General features: G+C 40.5%; 1 protein-coding gene across 1 annotated transcript in view; it reads right to left on the bottom strand.

The window, feature by feature from the left end:
- Nucleotides 1–19,494, bottom strand: part of LOC122875064 (cytosolic carboxypeptidase 4) — a 338,163-nt gene that overhangs the window by 264,122 nt on the left and 54,547 nt on the right. Inside the window, exons 2-6 of the mRNA XM_044193824.1 lie at nt 19,036–19,109; nt 12,452–12,515; nt 11,722–11,868; nt 9,121–9,252; nt 7,269–7,362 (exon numbers count right to left, since the gene is read on the bottom strand). Coding sequence (XP_044049759.1) covers nt 7,269–7,362; nt 9,121–9,252; nt 11,722–11,868; nt 12,452–12,515; nt 19,036–19,109 — 511 coding nt within the window. The remainder of the gene's footprint in view (nt 1–7,268; nt 7,363–9,120; nt 9,253–11,721; nt 11,869–12,451; nt 12,516–19,035; nt 19,110–19,494) is intronic.

Here is a 19,494-nt window from a genome sequence, read left to right as displayed (position 1 = left end):
CGACCCGGCCCCGGATAAGCGGAAGAAGATGGATGGATGGATGGATGGCTCTATGAACTTGCTGTACAGTCGATCAGTGTGCTGCTCCTGGCCTTTCCCTCCTAGATAGAGAGGTGAAGTCTCTGTTTTATGCTGATGACCTTGTTCTACTGTCTCCTACTGATCAAGGACTACAGCAACCGCTGGAGATAGTAGAAAAGTACTGTCAGAACTGGGCCCTGGCAGTAAATATGAAGAAAACTGATATGATTTTTCAAAAACGCCCTAGATTCCAGGATAACAAATACCAGTTTACCATAAATAATCATATCATTGAACACAGTATGAGTTAAACCTACCTTGGTATAACCATAATAATAATAATAATAATAATAATACAACTTTATTTATAGAGCACTTATCAAAACAAAGTACAAAGTGCTTCACAACAAGAAAAATAAAATAACACAGTGAATGACGAAATATAAAGAAATAAAACACATGAAATACAGAAAAGCAATAAAATAAACAGTAAAATAAACAGCCAGTTCACGTAAAATCAGGATATGCTTTCAGATAAAAATGTGTTTTGAGACGAGATTTAAACGAAGACACTGACTCAGACAATCTAATTTCTTGGGCAAGTTGTTCCAGAGCCTCGGGGCCCTGATAGCAAAAGCTCTGTCCCCTTAGTTTTCATCCTGGACTCAGGAACAGACAGAAGACCCCTGCCCGAAGATCTCAAACTACGTGAAGGTTCATAAGGGATTACATGGTCTAAAATATAATCTGGGGCCAGGCCATGAAGAGCCTTAAAAGTAATCAACAAGATCTTAAAATCAATCCTAAAACCAACAGGGAGCCAGTGTAAAGAGGCTAAAACAGGTGTTATGTGGTCATACTTCTTGGTCCTGGTTAACAGCCTAGCAGCTGAGTTTTGTACAGTCTACAGTCGTGTCAGAGCTTTTTGATTAAGACAAGTGAACAGGCTGTTACAATAATCAAGGCGTGAGGAGATAAAAGCATGCACAACAGTTTCTGCATCACTAAGATTTAAAATAGATCGTATTTTTGCAATGTTTCTGAGGTGATAGAAGCATGATTGGACAAGCTTAGTGATATGTTGCTCAAAACATAAATTGCTATCAAACAGGACACCAAGATTTCGTGCAACAGGCTTGATATGTTGTGACAGGTTACCAGTAGATGGCAGTATTTGTTTAGTGATGTGTTGGGGCCCAATAACAAGGATTTCAGTTTTATTTGAGTTGAGCTGAAGAAAATTTATCGACATCCAATTTTTATGTCAGACAGGCAGTCCTGCAGAGAACTCAGCATACTAAGGTCAGTGGGCTTGACAGGGAGGTACAACTGTGTGTCATCCGCATAACAATGAAAAGAAATACCATGTCTGCGGATTACATCACCCAAGGGAAGCATGTATAAGGAGAACAATATTGGTCCCAGAATTGAACCTTGAGGCACACCATACTTGATATGGGAAAAGGATGACTTGAAGTTATTAATGCTAACACAGAATTTCCTATTGGACAGGTAAGATGCGAACCAGTCTAGTGCAGTTCCAGATATGCCCACCCAGTGCCTCAGTCTGTCTAAAAGAATGCCATGATCAATTGTATCAAAGGCAGCACTTATGTCCAACAGCACAAGAATTGAACACATGCCTGCGTCTGCATTCATTAAAAGGTCATTAGTGACTTTGAGAAGGGCTGTCTCAGTGCTGTGGTGTTGACGAAAGCCAGATTGGAACTTTTCAAAGGTATTATTGTTTTCCACAGCAGCAAGAAGCTGCTTAGATACAAGTTTTTCGAGAATCTTCGAAATAAAAGGCAATTTGGATATTGGGCGGTAGTTATCCAGGAGGGTGGGATCAAGCCCAGGTTTTTTTAAGACTGGCTGGACACAAGCTGTTTTAAAGAAATCAGGGACGCAGCCAGTAGACAGCGAGCTGTTAAAAATAATTTGTAAAAGGGGCGCAATACAATCCATAACTTCCAATAGAAACCTAGTTGGGATTTTGTCCAGAGGGCTGGAGGATACTCTCATAAGAGTCTGCGAGTTCGGGCAGAGTAACAGCAGAAAAATTGCTCAAAGAATCCCTGAGCGGGTGATCCACATCTAAAAAGGCAGGATTGGGGGTGATATCAGATCTTATTAACTCCACCTTACCAGCAAAGTGCAAAAGAAACTTTTCACAATCAGCATCACACTCAGCAGGGGCACAAGGAGAGGCAGGGTTAACTAACTGATCCACAGTCTTAAACAGGAATCTGGGGTTGTGCTGATGGGCAGAGATAAGTGCAGAGAAATGGCATGTTCTTGCATCCTTCACCATCCTATTATAAAGGCGTAATAACTCTTTCATGGCCACAAAGTGGACCTGGAGACGTGATTTCTTCCATCTGCGTTCTGCTCTTCTGCAATTCTTTTTACAGCTTTGAATACTGTCATTTAACCATGGCTGTTTTCTAGTCTTTGAGTTTTGTCTATTTTTAAGAGGAGCTATGAGATCTAAGGTTGAAGAACACTGGTAGTTAAAATAATCAACCAAATCGTTGGTGTTGGAGGAATCGGGAAACACACTGCCAGGAGGATTGAACCGTGTACAGAATTTTAAGGCACTATGCTCATTAAGGACGCGTGTGTACTTAGAGGATAAGACAGAACTGGCAGCCTCTAATTCACAATTGAAAACAATGCATAGGTGATCAGATACAAACATGTCCCTGGTTTCCACAGATGGGGTTTTCAGGCCCAAAGTAAAGACTAGGTCTTAGGTGTGGCCACGGGAATGAGTTTGGCCAGACACATGTTGTTGTAAGTTGAAAGAGTTAGTGATATTTAAAAAATCAGCAGCAAGGGCATTAGAGGAGTCATCAACGTGAATATTAAAGTCACCACAAAGAACAATTCTATCATAATTTAACACAAGACTGGATAAAAACTCAGGGAGTTCCAACAAGAAGGAGCCAGCTGGTTTAGGGGGGCGATATATAATAGCAAATATGACTGGGAGGGGGGCACCAAGTTTAAACATGAGCACTTCAAAGGAGGAAAAATCATTGCAAGCTATGAGGTCACACTTAAAATGCTTCCTATAGACAGTAACAAGGCCCCCACCTCGACCACAGACCCTAGGGCAACTAAAGCAGTCATAATCAGGAGGGCACAATTCAGCCAGCTGACTGTGATCACCAGGATGTAGCCAGGATTCAGTTAAAAACATAAAGTCTAACTCAGTGGAAGAGATAAAGTCATTTAAAATAAACGTTTTGTTAGAGAGGGATCTTACATTCAGGAGAGCCATCTTAAAAAGTCTGTGCTGGTTCAGATTTGATGTTGAGACTGGAGGTCGGGTTCTGGCCCGGATCTTTATTAAGTTATTATTGTCACTGTGTCGGTTGTGTCTGTTTCGCACTAAGGACCTGTCCGAAATTACCACAGGAATGTTAAAGGTGGCACTAGAGGCAGCCGGGCTCCACATAGCAGCAATATGATCAGTCCACAAGGGGGCGGTAGTGACAGCAGAGAGTACGTGGCTGTTTATTGTGGGCAGAGTAGAGGAGGAAGAAGAGCGAGGGGAAACAGGTGATGTAAATAGTCAACTACGTGAGGAGGACAGCACAGCGTGCTGCAGGTTAGCCGCTAGCATGCGACTACCTGACTTGTTTGGGTGAAGACCATCTCGTGCAAACAAGGAAGAACGATCCCAGAATAAGTTAAAGTTGTGAATAAAACCAACGTCATGGGTGCTGCAGACAGACTGGAGCCAGGTATGAAGGCTGAGGATCCTGCTAAAGCGGCCAATTCCCGACCCAGTGTAGGAATTGGACCCGAAATGAAAGCATGCTTTCGGTGCTGTTGAGCAGGTCAAAGAGGCGGATGAAGTCTGCTTTCGTCAGCTCCGATTGCTGACGGGCGGTGTCATTTGTGCCGACATGGACTATGATTTTCGTGATAGTCATCGGGAGTGCAGCCAGAAGTCCGGGAGCTTTTCGAGGATGTCGGGGTCGTTGCTCGGGAAAGCAGCGTGTGAGCGCATTAGCGAAGCGGATATTCCTCACTATGGAGTCTCCAACGATCAGCGTGGTTGGGGGATGAGAGGAGGCAGAGTCGATGATCGTGGAGCCCGCCGAGTCCCATCAGCCGTCCCTGGGATAGTTGTGGCCGGGGACTGCTGCGGCGAGGGGCGGCGTCCTCCTCAGCAGAGGTGTTCGCTGCCGTCTCAGGACGAATGAGACCCCCAGAGCTTCTCCTGATCACGGCCTCTTTCAGTAACTTGCGGCGAGAGGAGGAGGAAGACTTGGCTGCTGGAAGATGGGGGCGTCCCTCCAGTGGAGGAAAGTCCTGCGTGTCCAGGATGTCAAACCTGTTGGCCAGCGGAAGGTCCCGATGTGAAGGTGGAGGAGTTGGGCGCTTTGCACCATGTCTGTCCTTACAGGCTACGGTCCAGTGCTCCGGTTGGTGTGGAGTCGAACTCACCGGAGCCTTCTCACCACCCCGCTGGCGAGTGACCGTGCATCCACTGGGGCTCGGCACGGGTAGAAATGGCCATGGCTTTGTGCTTCACACCCATGAGGAGCCACGGGTCATCAGGCTTAGCTGAAGCGGCCTCATGCTCCGGGCGCCAGTGATGATGGAGCCGAGCCACGGAAGAGTGGGATCATTGTCCAGTGCTGGGGTGGAGCAGTCCGGGGAGTGAGATGGGATGGTCGCATTCCGGCTTGCGCAGCCAGAGGAGCTGAGGACCGCCAGGTGTTTTGCCTGGGCCGAGGCGACGGTGGAGAACTCCAGGATGAGCTTGTCTTTTTCTCTGAGCTCGGCTTCCAGACAGGCGATACTTTTCCTCAGCTTTGAGACGGTAAGGTGACAAGATCCACACTCAGCCATCATTTAGTCCGTGAGAGTGCTTCAGAGCTTCAGTAAAGTCCATAAAAGTGCTACAAGCTTAAAATCCTTGGTAAAATCCAAGCTTAAAATCCTTGGTAAAATCGACCGGCTAGCCTAGCCGCCGGGCTAAAAACAAACCTAGCTAAGCTAGCAGCAGTGGAGGCAGCCCGGTAAACCACGTGGAGTTGCAGCCAGCTTAAAATTACTTAAGATCCACACGTCCGATGACTGAAAACTTTTTCCAAGTTAGAACATATAGGTAAAGCGGTGGCCAGGAAAGCAGTGTGGCCTAGAAAACCTGGCTTAAAAACTTGATAAAATATCAATTTATGATGGTTTAAGACGAAGTTTCTAGCGACGCTTCTGCCGGGTACACAAAAACGCCGACACATGCCATAACAGCATCAGGGATTTCCAACATGGCAGTGAATGTACTAAAAGGTTAAGCTTGAGAAGCTCTAAATGCAATTAAGAGAAAATGTTATAATTTTCAAATTCCAATTAAAATTTGGCTTAAAATATTTGATAGTGTCATCCAGCCCATTGCGCTATATGGTAATGAATTATGGGGTCCACTCAGTCATCATAGTTATACCCCCTGGGACAAATATCCAACAGAATCTTTACATGCAGAATTCTGCAGATACATTTTACACGTACACAGAAAAACACCAACAAATGCATGTAGAGCAGAATTAGCCAGACACACACTGATAATTAACATTCAAAAGAGAGCACCCAAATGTTTTAATCACCTTAAATTCAGCCCCCTAGACACCCTCCATTCCAAAGCCCTCCAAACCCAAGAGCTGAGCCCAGAAAAGAGTCCCCTATGTCAGTTGGTGCTAAGACTAACTGCCCCACTCTCTGACCAGTCTTACAACAGCACTGCTTTCCAAACACCAGTCAGAGGAAATCAAATTATAAAGCAATGTAAAGAAACATCTGGAACATCGAAAAGAAGAAACTAAAAGCCAAAGTAGATCAGAAAGTTATCTGGGCCTAAAAAGAGATGATGAACTGGCAGAATATCTCTGTCAGAGACAGAAAGCAGAGACGGATCCTGACCAATTACAGGCTCAGTGACCACAAACTGGCATCGAAATAGGAAGACACACACAATAAGGGCAGCCAAAAGAAAACAGAACATGTGGGCACTGTAGGACAGGTGAGGCTGAGACAGAGATGCACTTACTCCTACAATGTACAACATTCGATGAAATAAGGAATGTTTACTTTAACAAGTTCAACTCTGTAATCTCAGATTTCAATGAGCTACTTCACCTCTCAACATTAAAAATACTCCTAGGAGAAGTAGATAAGGCATATCTTCCTGCCCAATATGTATCAACATGCCACAACCTGAAGGACAGTGAATGACCTAGACACACACACACACAAATTCATTAAAAACAAATGTTGCAATGTTCATGTAGTTTTCACTTATTTGTATTTGTATTTTATTATTATTATCATTATTATTATCTTATCTTATCTATCTGTATATATTTTAATAGCGTATGTCTTCTGTTTATTTATATATTTTTATTTCATTTCACACATGCTTTGACAACATTAACGTCTGTTTCCCATGCCAATAAAGTCCAATTAAATTGAAATGGATGTAGCCGTATTCATTGTTACGTTATGTTACAAACCCCATGGGCTACAAATGTCTTGCATCTATGATATTATGAATGGAATACGCTTTGATTACCACACAGTTATTCTAATGCACCATATATACAGACATTTGCATGTGAGATCATCACACAGTTGAAATTAAGTTGTTTTTCTTTAGTTAATGTTGGCCTTGCCTAGCCAACCAGATGCTAATTCTAGCTACACAAACTGCCAAAGTATAAATAAACAAGTCATTGAACATCAGTGACCCATCTTTGGGTTCTGAGAAAAGGATTTTATTTCACGTTGTGGGTCAGCCAGGGGCCATAACATCCATCAGCTATCATTTATTTGCACATTAGCTGGACAGGCTAGGAGGCTAGCATGGAAGTGTTGACTGAGTGGTAATTTTGTACTGTACTTTTAAGCAAAACAAACAACATAAAAAGGACTTTCACCCAGGAGAGCGGGGTTCGTGTCCTATGTAAAACCAAAAGTTAACGTTGAGTTTTAAGTAACGTTACGTTACAAGTCACGTCACGTGACTTACGTCACGTGACTTACATGACTTACGTCACTTATATCACGTGACTTCCCACTACCTAACCAAGTAGTTTCTGAAGGTGTCTCCTACAGATGCTAAAGGGTACTATGTATGTCTGTATACAACACAGAGGGGTGTGACAAAAACGTCAGTATATGACACCCTGGGAATGATGGTTGGTGTCACATGCAGAAGGCCTGGTTATACATACTTGATGGTGTGCAGATGTTTGGTGGTATACTGAGGGATGAGGCAGTAGATGACATCCAGTCCGTGGTTTTCTCCTATTAGGTTTGCTGTAGAAACTGTAAAGTGAACACATGACCAACTAAAAAACAGAATTCTAACACAAAGGAAAGTGCAGCGTTGCTGAGCATATTAACTGATTTACATGGCCTGGCTCCACATTTCATCAGTGAACCTGTTCTGTTGCAAGAGGCTTCTTCTAGTTTAGGCCTTTTAAATGAAAATAAAGGCGTGATGGGTGTTTAACTCCATGGTGGTTCTTTTAGATTGCTTTTAGTCTTGATAGTTTCACCCAGAATATTTTAATATAGACATTTATTTATCAAGGATTTCTGCCAGATGCTGATATTTTGTATATCTCTGATTATTGATCTTAAAGTGTTTTTACATTCTTGTAGGGGGTGGTTAGAGCTGTATTAGCACAAGGGTGTGCGGCATAGCAAGTGCCTCCTTTTCCTTTGTTAATTTTATGCATTCGCCTTATGCGTGTCCTTGTGTTTATTTGATCTGTTAGGTTTTTGATATTAGTTAAAAGAGTATGTTATTCTTAATGTTCATATTCTTTTACTGACTCAAAATAAATTGTCTTTCGACTTGTTAAAAATCCACATCTCTGATTCTGTCTGTGGGCTTGTCTGTGTTGGTGGGAACCCACTTGTTTTGAGGCTGTGAAATTAAATGAACTCTCGTATTCAATGAGTGTACTCTGTGGGTGAAACTCCTAAGGGGGCGTAATTTGGCCTGTAACAAGACCTGGTCGAACGTCTGGCTTCGGTTACATAATCATCATGTTTAATAACTTCTTTCATACATAGTCTTGTCTTAATTTGTTGGTCTAACATTGCTGTTTTGTTCTTGTCTGTTTTATACTGTTATAATTTAGCTGAAAAGTAAAATAGTGTCATTTTAATTAAATTGATATGAATCTGTTTTGAATCATCAGTTATGAATAAAGAATATTGTTGGTCATGCCTCAGTAGAAGTTTCCTGACATGAAGCTGGCATGTGTTTTGGATGGAGAGGAGTCCTCTCTGTTTACATATGTGGGCAGGCAGGACTACTTTTATTTACTCATAAAAACATCAGCCATAAATGTGCCTGCAGTCTGGCCCAGATGACACACACGGCACCTCATTCACTTACTGCTTAATTCTAATATCCTTGTATGAATCTGGGAACTACTACCTTCCTTCCTTTTTACTATTTGTACCCAGAAGTGACAAATGTCATGAATCAGCTATCTCATCTGAAAATCTACATATTTTTTTTTACATCTAAACAGATGATAAATCAAACAACACATGATTCCTTGTTGCTTATATGATAGTGATATTGTCTAAAGACATCCAAAGCACATACAGGAGGGCAGATGAATATTGGAGCATTGGGTGTTTGATCCATCCAGTTTGTATCACTGGTTTATTGCCACTTCACTGATATCTAGTGGTTGAACATTGCTCAGACTTATGACTTTGAGTGCTTACTGCACACAATTATGAGCTGCTGATGTATCGGATACCAGCCAGACTATTTTGACACTGCTTTCCCTTTATCATATAAGCAACATGGATAATAGGAAACATTGTAAGGAGAATGGCAAATAAATAATTAATACAAAAATTCGGGAAGCTGGAAGTAAGACAGTGAAAGACAAACAAGAGAGTGAACTGTTTCGAGTTAATGTCAAGTATAAACCATTTTTGTTGCCTACTACATACATATCAATTGATCAGTGAGTGCTCTGTTCATTTAAGTGTGTGTGTGTGTGTGTGTGTGTGTGTGTGTGTGTGTGTGTGTGTGTGTGTGTGTGTTGGTACCTGATGAAGAGAAGACTTGGATGACCCAGAGGCAGGCTGCAGCCCTCCTGGCATGTTTGATGTTGTGTTTGAGCAGATTCAGGGTCAGCAGCACAGCTCCAGCCTCCTCTGCTTTCATACCTATACGGCGGTCTGCAGAATGACAAATATACATACCGTATATATCCATCAATGTGTAGACAGAATAACATCAAGGTGAACAGCGTACAATCAGCTGACCATGTAATGTATTTTAGGAGCTCAATATTCATCATTCTTGATTTAAAGATTATAGTTGAGTAGGCACTTGCATGCCCACTGCAATACATGTTTGATAATTACAAATACAAACACAATACGAGTCCTCAAACTTTAACCACAAAATAGGGCGTCTGTCATTGCATTGCAAAATGACCCATACTTTTGATCTGCCTCCTCTATGGTTAAGGGTTAGTCCAGTTTAGGCTACTCCTTGGTTAAGGTTAGGAAGTCATAGTGGTCATGGTTAAAACAACATCATGCAACTTTCAACTTTGCTTCTGAGAAAGGACACATTACTCACGTAACTAAAAGATGTTGCTTGTCTGGTAAACATAGGTTGCATTAAGCGTTTGAACAAACAATTAATGCTGTTGTTTTTATGATGAGCACAATGTCAATACATGTTGGTGGTTTTCATTTTGTTTATTGATCCACTTCACCTGTGTGTGGCTCTATTTGCTTACAAACCAAAACTAAACTGCTAAGGTGCATAAATCGTACAATTCATGTGCAGACATAATTATCCAAGTGTAAGAATTACTAATTGTGGAGGTGGGCATGGGTAGCTGTCAACTGCAGAGGGAGAGGTGGGGGAGTGGCTCAGGTGAGCAGTGTCAGGGAGAGGTAATTGTCACAGCTGAAACTGGTTGATTAAATATGCTCTCCCTAAATGCACAGTAGCATGCTGGACATGGAACACACACCTGAGTCACGACAGCCAGCCAGGGACCATCAATCTCTATCACTTGGTCGACCAAGTGATAAAGATTTCCAGTTTTCCAGGCGGCTCATTACAACTTGATGGCCGGGCATATGGGGTGTAATAAAACACTAGACATAATAATGGCCTTCTACTGGCTTGGGATTTGGGGAGACGTTCGCCGTTGGTGTGCGTCTTGCCCCGAATGTCAGATGGTTAACCAACCAGCCATCCCGAGAGTGCCTTTGCGCTAATTACCAATGATGGAGGTCCCATTTGACCGCATGGGTATGGACCTCATCGGGCCATTTTACCAGAACGCAGATATCGCTTTGTGCTAGTGTTAGTGGACTATGCAAATCGGTATCCCAAAGCAGTCCCATTACACACCATCTCTGCAAAGAGTGTGGTGCAGGCGCTGTTTCAGGTAATCTCCCGAGTGGGGATCCCGAAAGAGATCCTGACTGACCAGGGCACCAGAACGATGATTGTTAATGTAGAACTTCAAAGTCAACCATGACACATTTATTAAGACCTTTACTACAATGAATGGTAAATTCAATGAAATATTAAAATGAATCATTCACTTCTGTACGGCTTTTGACATACATTACTGTTACAGTTCAATTAAATTAAATTCAGTTTTATTTATATAGCGCCAATTCATAAAATAATTTATCTCATACAGTTATTTATATACAGTGGTGTGAAAAAGAGTTTGCCCCCTTCCTGATTTCTTTCTATTTTTTGCATGTTTGTCACACTTAAATGTTTCAGATCATCAAACTAATTTAAATATTAGTCAAAGATAACACAAGTAAACACAAAATGCAGTTTTTAAATGAAGGTTGTTATTATTAAGGGAAAACAAAACAAACCTACATGGCCCTGTGTGAAATAGTGATTGCCCCTAAACCTAATAACTGGTTGGGCCACCCTTAGCAGCAACAACTGCAATCAAGCGTTTGCAATAACTTGCAATGAGTCTTTTACAGTGCTGTGGAGGAATTTTGGCCCACTCATCTTTCAAAAGTACAAAAGTATTAGCATCAAAATATAATATATATACTATAAGTACCAAAAGTAAAAGTACTCAATATGCAGAATAGCTCATTTCAGAAAAATATATATTATATTATTGGATTATAATGATCTATTAATGTATTTTAATGTATCAATCTAATTTTAAATAATGTATATACTGCTGGGTAGCTCAATCTATAGTAATATATCAGAATTTATTAGTTGATTGTATTTTGTATTAATAATCTGAATCTGTAAAGTCACTGCAGCTGTCAGAGAAATGTAGTGCAGTAAAAAGTACAATATTTCCCTCTAAAATGCAGTGTCGAAATATAAAGTAGCAGAAAATGGAAATACTCAAAGTACCTGAGTAAATGTACTTAGTTACTTTCCACCACTGGTTGTAGCCCTATATATACATATAAGATCAATTTTGTTTAGTAAATTTAGCTTTTGAGTTAGCAAACCACAGTATCTGAAGTGTTGACCAACTTCATGTTGTAAACGCATCCAATTAGTGGGCTAGCTAATATATTTAGTAGAAGCTAACACACCTACATGGCTCTGATGTATGTGAGGTTTGGGTTTTTTTCTTTCACCATAATATTTTTACTATTCATCTATTCATCCATCCTCACCTCTGTGTCCAACTTTAGCCAGCAGGTGCAGCAGTGGCATCAAGATGGTGTAGTTGGGACTGAAACCGCGGCCGGTGTTGACCAGTGCAGTCAGCAAGGCCTCGCTGCCGCCTTTGCTGATCATATATTGGATACGACGATCTGTACCTGGACAGAGAGAGAAGGTAGGTCCAGAATTAGCTCCACTAGCTGTTTATCTCCATCAACCAATAAGGTCATGTTTACACAGCAGCAGTGGATGGAAACAAGTATTCATTCACATTTTCTTTTGAAACTCAGAAACTTGATTAACATACACTGTTACCAGGATGTAAAAGAAAGAAATTAACAAAAAAATATAGGTTTTGTGGATAAATATTATATATTGGCAATTTGCAAACAAGGTTAAAAGTGTATTTTACTCAGAATGACTTTGACTTTTCATTAACAATATTTTTAACAATTATTTCAGGAGGGGAGCTTTTTGATGCATAAAAGTGATAAATTTCAGTTCGAAGTTCGAAACTCTTTGCAACCAGGGAAATTAAGCTGATTAGATTTCTCATTTTCCTGCACTGAACAGCTCCCCTGCTCTGATCTTTGTGTCACAACCGGCTTGTTTGGGCAGACTACTTTTTCACTGTTCCTGTTTTTATTCCTGGATACAACAGTTAGTCCTCTACATGATATTGTCATATTACTGTTAAGTTAGATTAAGCAGTTAAGTGATCAATAGCTGATCTGAGCTTACCAGCGGACAGAAGTTCATCCAGGACATTGAGGATATTTAAGGTGCTCTCCACATCCCCTGCATTCTGCAAAGACAAAAAACAAAGACAGAAAATAATCGATGAATGCAAAATGTTATCTTATCTGCAAATAATGTCTAACCTTAATCAGAATTATATATGTTTGCAGTTTTAGCACATATTAAAGAAATTAATGGGGCCACAAGTGGCAAGTATGTACCATGATGGGCCCTTTGGCCCCTCAAGCCTGTGAGAGTGAAGGAGAAACAAAGCTGCTCCACCATTCCACACCCGAAGAAGAACCCGCAGGGATATAGGTTTACATAGACCTATCTGATATCCCATTTACTCTACATGTCGATGTAAAACCTATCTTCCCAGAAGAGTTTCTCATCCCCAATGTTCAAAATGGTTTCAATGTGACTGAGTGTATTGGTATGGCCAGTTACAGTATATGGCTGATTAAATTCTGCAGTTTCAACAGAAATCTTTTGGGGTGGTCAAACATCTCCCTCATTAAAATGTGTGTTGTATGAAGAGACCTCCTCCAGTGGCCAACTATCTGTCTGATATAAATAGCTTAATGTGTTGCACGCAGACATGGCCAACAATCTGCCTGTTTAAATAGAGACAGTGCAGAGTTGTGTTGAGCTACTGTAATGAGAGACAACTGCTAAACACAGAGGTAACAGCATCTCTGATTATTCAATTCAATTCAATTTTATTTATCCCACCATGAGCAAGCATTTGGTGACAGTGGCAAGAAAAAACTTCCTTTAAGAGGCGGAAACCTCAGACAGAACCAAACTCAATGGTGGGCGGCCATCCGCCGCTGCTGTGTTAGGTTTTGAGAGAGAGAGAGGTTTTGGGGGAGGGGGGTGGGGGAGGCACAATATTGATTATTATTAATATTGATTATGGGACAAATTATGGCAAATGTACCTATTAACCGACCGTAGCCTCCTGCCACTTACTGCTAAAGCCAAATAAAACACAAAGTAGTTTGGTTTGGGTCAACATGTCAGGGCCTGGTGACATTGCTTGCTTGAAACAATTCTAATGTGTGTGAAAGAGAGACTGAAGGCGTTTTTTTTGCCTGTGCTGACCCCGCCCTGCACTGCCACTCTGGCCTCATTTGAATTAATGAGAGGGCTATGTTTTTTCACGCAGGGCTAATGTCAGTGTGAACACAACCTTAAACACAGCGAAAGAAAAAGCTTTGGAAACAAGAATAAAATGAGTCAAACTCAAAACCTGATGACGATAAATACATTTATAAAACCCTACTTAATCACAACCTATAAAATCATTCATCAAAAGAAATTTTTTTTAGGGCTCTATATGTGAAAACAAGAACCTTAAAATGAATCCTGAACCTGATGGGAAGCCAATTTAAAGATGATAAGATGGGTGTGATGTGAGTCGACCTGCTGGACCTGGTCAACAGCCATGCAGCAGTGTTCTGGACCATTTGTAGACGGTCCAGGGATGACTTGCTGAGGCAGGTGAAAAGGGATTTGGAGTAGTCTAGCTCAGGTTGTGATACAACAGCCTGTGATTTGATGTGTTTGTCAAACTACACAGCCTGATCAAATACAACACCAAGATTTTTTAGATTAAATTGTCCAGGCCAGAATTTATCTGAAATATTGTGTGCAGTCAAGACGGCAGAGCTGTTTGCAACAACTTTTTCTAAAAAAAATTTAAACAAAAGGCAGCTTAGATATAGGCCTATAGTTTTTGGGAAGGGATGGATCAAGGTTAGTTTTTTTCAGAAGAGGCTGAACAACTGCATGTTTAAAATAAGCTGGGACACAACCAGACTGCAGGGAGCTATTTATAATAGAAACCAGGCATGGACCAATAGAGCCAAGTACATTTTTGAGCATGGAAGTTGGTAAAATGGCTACAGGGCTTGACGAAGGTTTCGTACTGCCCACCAGATCAATGAGGTCTTGCAGGGAAACAGGAGTGAAGCAGTCCAAAATTGATGGCGAGTTGGATAATCAGAACAGGGAGTAGACAAGGGGATGATTCTAGCCCTGACATCTCTAATCTTACCCCCAAAGAAAGAGAGAAAGTTACTGCAGTCATGGTTTGAAAAAAAACAGGCACATCAGGAGGTGCAGGAGTGACAATATTGTTGATTGTGTCAAACAGGACTTTAGGGTTGCATTTGCTGGAGGAAATTAGGTTTGCAAAGTAAGAAGCCCTTGCATCCTTAATCATGTTGTTAAACTTCAACTTAAGCTAAGAGGTCTTATAAGCTCACCAAAATTTCAGATGGATCTGGTTTACCTCCTCCTACCTGTACATTACCACATCCACATGTACTGTACACCTGCCAGGTTTACACAGGTTTACTTTCAGTAACACTCAGAGACAAGTGTTTGAAATGTTTTAAATATTACAATTGCCGAAATGACAGATGCAGTTGTTTTTCTTGGGGGTGGGCAGTCTCGAATCTCGGGCCAGACCATTAAAATGCAGTTGCATTTAAACTTTCAGGACTACTTCATGTCGATGAGACCAGAGAATATCTATTGTATTTTTTTTGTCACCCCACTTACCAAGGCTCCAGTGTCAACCACAAACCAAATTATGAGAACCTAATATACGTGTGCAATGTGGATCAAGTTTGATGCACATTGTTAGATTGCAAATAATCTAAAGCAGGCCTGCCAACTAAAACAACATGTGCATGCAAATTACAAAATTGGATCAAATGACTTTTAAATAACTGTTGTTGAGGGTCTGGCTAAATGGAATATGGCTGAGAATCACCCCTTGATATCCCCACACGGACAATAATTAAACAATGACAATGGACACAAAAAATGAGAATTTTGCACATCTGACAGTTTATGCCATGTTTCCACAATTCTGACAGTTTGCACTCTGCTTCCTGACTACAACACCTGCCACAGCGAACAGTAGCACATACTTAGCCACAACATCCCGCTGAAACGGTTTCTACATCTGTGTGACCTGTGCTAACGGTTAAGTTCTCGTCTCCAGCTGAGCAGAGCATCCTGTTTAACCATTGAGCAGGCAGTTGAACTATGGGCCTCTCGCTGTGCAAAACATCCTGTGCAAATGTCTTCAGGTTGTGACCAGCATCAACACCTTTTTACCTACCAGCTTTATGCACGTTTAAATATAATAATGGCCTACTGATAACAGCTTGTTAAACAATTTTATTCTAACATATAACGTGTTTTACATTTGATGTAGAGGGGTTGAGCTTGCTGTCTTGTTTTATGTCTTATGTTTTTACCATATAGAAGATAGCTTGAGTTTTTCCTGTGCTCCAAAGGAGATACAGAAGGGCGTAGTCCTCTTTTTCATTTTGCTCTTTTTGCTGTTCTAGTCTCTGTGAACTCTTTTTATATTTGATTTGCTTGATTCTTGATGGACTATTTTGTTGAGAGGAAGAGAGAGAATGTTTTGTTACAACTTAATACAGCGTTATTAGAATCATTTTGCTTTTTTGCATAGAACAGTTTGATAATCCATATCAGATTTGTTAAGCTTTGAATAAAAACAGATTGTACACTCTACAATCGAAGTACAGTTCCTGGTGTAGGACTCTTCCCTGACCACAGACTGCGACAGCCTCACATCTAAAAGTTAGGGTGCTCCTTGGGATAGGTTGAACACTAGTAATTATTTGATGCTAAATTATCAAATTGGTGTTGAAAAGCTAAATGCTAAAATTGAACCCTCTCAGTTCCACTACCTGATGCATAATTGAACAGCCATAAGTCAACTATATGATTTGCTGCTACTAGTATTGGATATTTTTTGATTAGTTGCTAATAGTATAGAATTTTTGATTTATTGTTTAAAAAAAGTGTTGAATCACAAACTGACTTGTTGCTAAAAGAATTGAATTGTATTTGATTCTTTGCTAAAGATACTGGATTGAATTTGATTCGCTGCTGAAGGCATTGAATTGTATTTGATTGTTGCTAGTATGTGAACTGAGGATTTGTGTTTAAATTGAATTGGAGTAGCTGTTAAAGTGATAGGCTTAGAAGATGCTCAATGCTGCCTCATTGAACTGGGCGAGGACCAGTCTTCCTCAGGCAGCCTCTCTCAGGCTATCTGAGGTATCACCAGATTCTCCTACAAACTGCAGCACATACACTTGGTTGCTATCCAGCCTGTCTCTGAATTTACCAAGACATTTTGGGCCAGAAAGAAGTGATACAACCAAGCTGGTTATCGCCAGTTAACTTAGGTCTCTTAAACAGGCTCCAACATAATATTTAACTTCATAGATAGAAAATAGAGAGCCGTCTGATACCTAGGTCATAGGGCATCAGTCACTCGTCTTCAGGTAATATATCCTTTCTTGGAGGGGGTAACAGCTTGGAACCACAACACTGTCCTTTTAATAATAATACAAACATGTAAATCTATAAAGTTACTATACCTATCTTAGGCAGTATTGTCTATTATGATTTATGGAAAGTGCCAATTTTTTACATACAGTAGATATTCAAAGCTATTGTTGTATTGTATATGTATAAATGTGTAATTTTATGGGTATCCTACAAATTATTTTATTTCCTTCCTCATACTTCTCTCTCTCTTTGTGTTTCTTTCTGTCTGTAATGGAATACATGTGGGTTTATTGCCACATTATTACAGTCCTGGCCTACATTAAAGACAATCTGGAAGCTGGTGTTAATGTGATTTCCCCCTGCCATGACCTTGACAAAGATTAGTGCTGAGTTAAACTTCATACACAGGAATATGGATTTAATATCAGATTCTGGTAAGCTAGTTCGAGTATGATACATGTAACGCTGGTAAAGATAAACTACTAACAACATTTACTATAGACTATGGGTTGCTGCTATCCACCTACTTATTATGTAGTTAAATCAAGGAGGTTGTAGCTTAAAATAGAGGAAAAGGTTAGCAATATGACAATATTTATTTGTTTATTTCATCACTATGTTTACTACTCTCATTATAAATAAGCTACACTTAACTTGGCAGTTCATGCACTAGTACTTTATACCATATTATTATCATCCACCGGTAAACCTACTTTGTACTTCACACTTATTTTATTTTATACTTATACCCACTTGGTACTTAATTTATTTTCTGACCTGTATTATAGTGTATTATATATTTTTTTTTGCCTAGTACTTCTATTCCTGTGTGCACTGACGTGATAGTGAGCTGCTGTAGCAAAAGAGTTTCCCCTCGGGGATCAATAAAGTATTTCTGATTCTGATTCTGAAGAGGTATATCATTCAGGGAACTCAGATACCAGTAAAATCAGCGTCTACGTTGAGCTTTAAGGTTTGTTCTTGACCTTGGGAACAGTAGTTTGACAAAAAGGTCTTAACCCAAGGTTCACTTACTCGATTTCTTCTGGAGCTTTCAGCCACATCTTGTAGCCTTCATCAGCGGATAGAGTTTGCTCTATGGTCACACGAGATGTGGCTCAAAGCCCTACAATGAATCAAGTAAGTGGACTTTGTGTTAACAATTTGTTGTCAAACTAGCTCCTACCTGGTATTCTTCTGTGTGGTTTCTGTGTTTTCAGCCACCCTCTCTCTCTACCTTGGTGACACAGCTGCTGTTGTGTTCATATTGGAAAGCTCCTCTAAGAGTTGGTTCACCTAAATTACGAAAAAACATATTTTCTCACTTACTTCCAGTGGTATCAAACTATGCATATACATAGTTTTGGTTTTCTAGTGCATACTCTGAAATTTCTGTCTCCACTTCAATACAATGGCGGTCAAGGGAATTTGTGAATTATCTATCTCTGACAGACATATCTCAAAACCTGCACTGCAATACTTATAGAAAAGCAAGATTTACAGCTGAAACTTCTGTCATGGTCCTGTCAGATTGAGCCTCATGTCCATCATGGGTCTGTCTGTGAGAAACCTTTGCTTTGACTTTTGAAAAGAAAAGATGAAGTCCACTTTGAAGAGCATCAATGAATTAGAGAGAAATTGGTTGGTAGGGCATGTTCATAATGAAATATCTACAGTCAGGATGCCACGTTGTCTCTTTCACAGTAACTATATGGAAGTACGGTTGTTCAGAGTAGTCCTGCTTTAGTTCTTCAACTTCTTATTTCTACTTGAGAGGGGTATTTAATACCCTTCACCCTGCTTTTGATAATGCTAGAGAGGTCAACTATAAGTAACATACTGTACTCTGAAATGTCAGCATAGAGCAACAAATCGCAAAATCTACTGGGGATACATGACTAATTTCAGTGTCTATGGTCTCATCACTTAATGTCTATGCTGGCTCATATGACAATCTCACATACTGTGCATTTCGTTAAATCTAATACATCATGGACATTTTATGACATTTACATTTATAATGAAACTTTTTTGCAAATATCAATAACTGCAACAGTTATTCAGAATGTATGCAATGTTGTATCAATCTGTGCAAAAAGACTTCAAATTAAAAGTAAAAAGCCTAAGCTCAGCCATGTGGTTAGTTTTGCAACACTGTACTTAAAATAGCACAATAATAGAAAAAATAGAACAATACTTAACAATACATAGTACACACTTGCTGTGTTGATCCCTACCTGCAGAGTGGAAAGGAGAACCTCTAAGCCGCTGGAGGAGCTCGGGGAGGCTGTCATACTTGGTCGACCTCGCTCTGTGCCGGTCAGCCAGCCAGTCAGACAGACGAATAAACAGGCAGACAGAAAGGCAAACAAACTGTTAAACGGGCTGACAGACAAATAGACGAATGGAAAAAAGACAGGACAGGAGCACTCAGACAGACGGAGATCATCAATCAGGGGGAGGCAGACAGAGGAAATCCAAAGTGTGTCCTCACCACCTTACATACAGTATCACACACACACACACAGGAAACTTAAAGCATCTGTCTCTCTCGTCTTCTCTCTCACACCAACACAGACACACACGCAGCATTGCTGCTGTGTCTAAGGAGAGAGAGAGAGAATCGACACAGAGACTCCCCCTGACTTAACTTGAATGGGAATACCCACCAGGGCCAGGGAGGGTGTGTGTGTGTG

The sequence above is a fragment of the Siniperca chuatsi genome, linkage group LG4 (assembly GCF_020085105.1).
Source record: "Siniperca chuatsi isolate FFG_IHB_CAS linkage group LG4, ASM2008510v1, whole genome shotgun sequence".
NCBI classification, from domain to species: Eukaryota; Metazoa; Chordata; class Actinopteri; order Centrarchiformes; family Sinipercidae; genus Siniperca; species Siniperca chuatsi.
The sequence above is the reverse complement of the archived record's forward strand: the minus strand, read 5'-3'. Positions and strand labels throughout refer to the sequence as shown.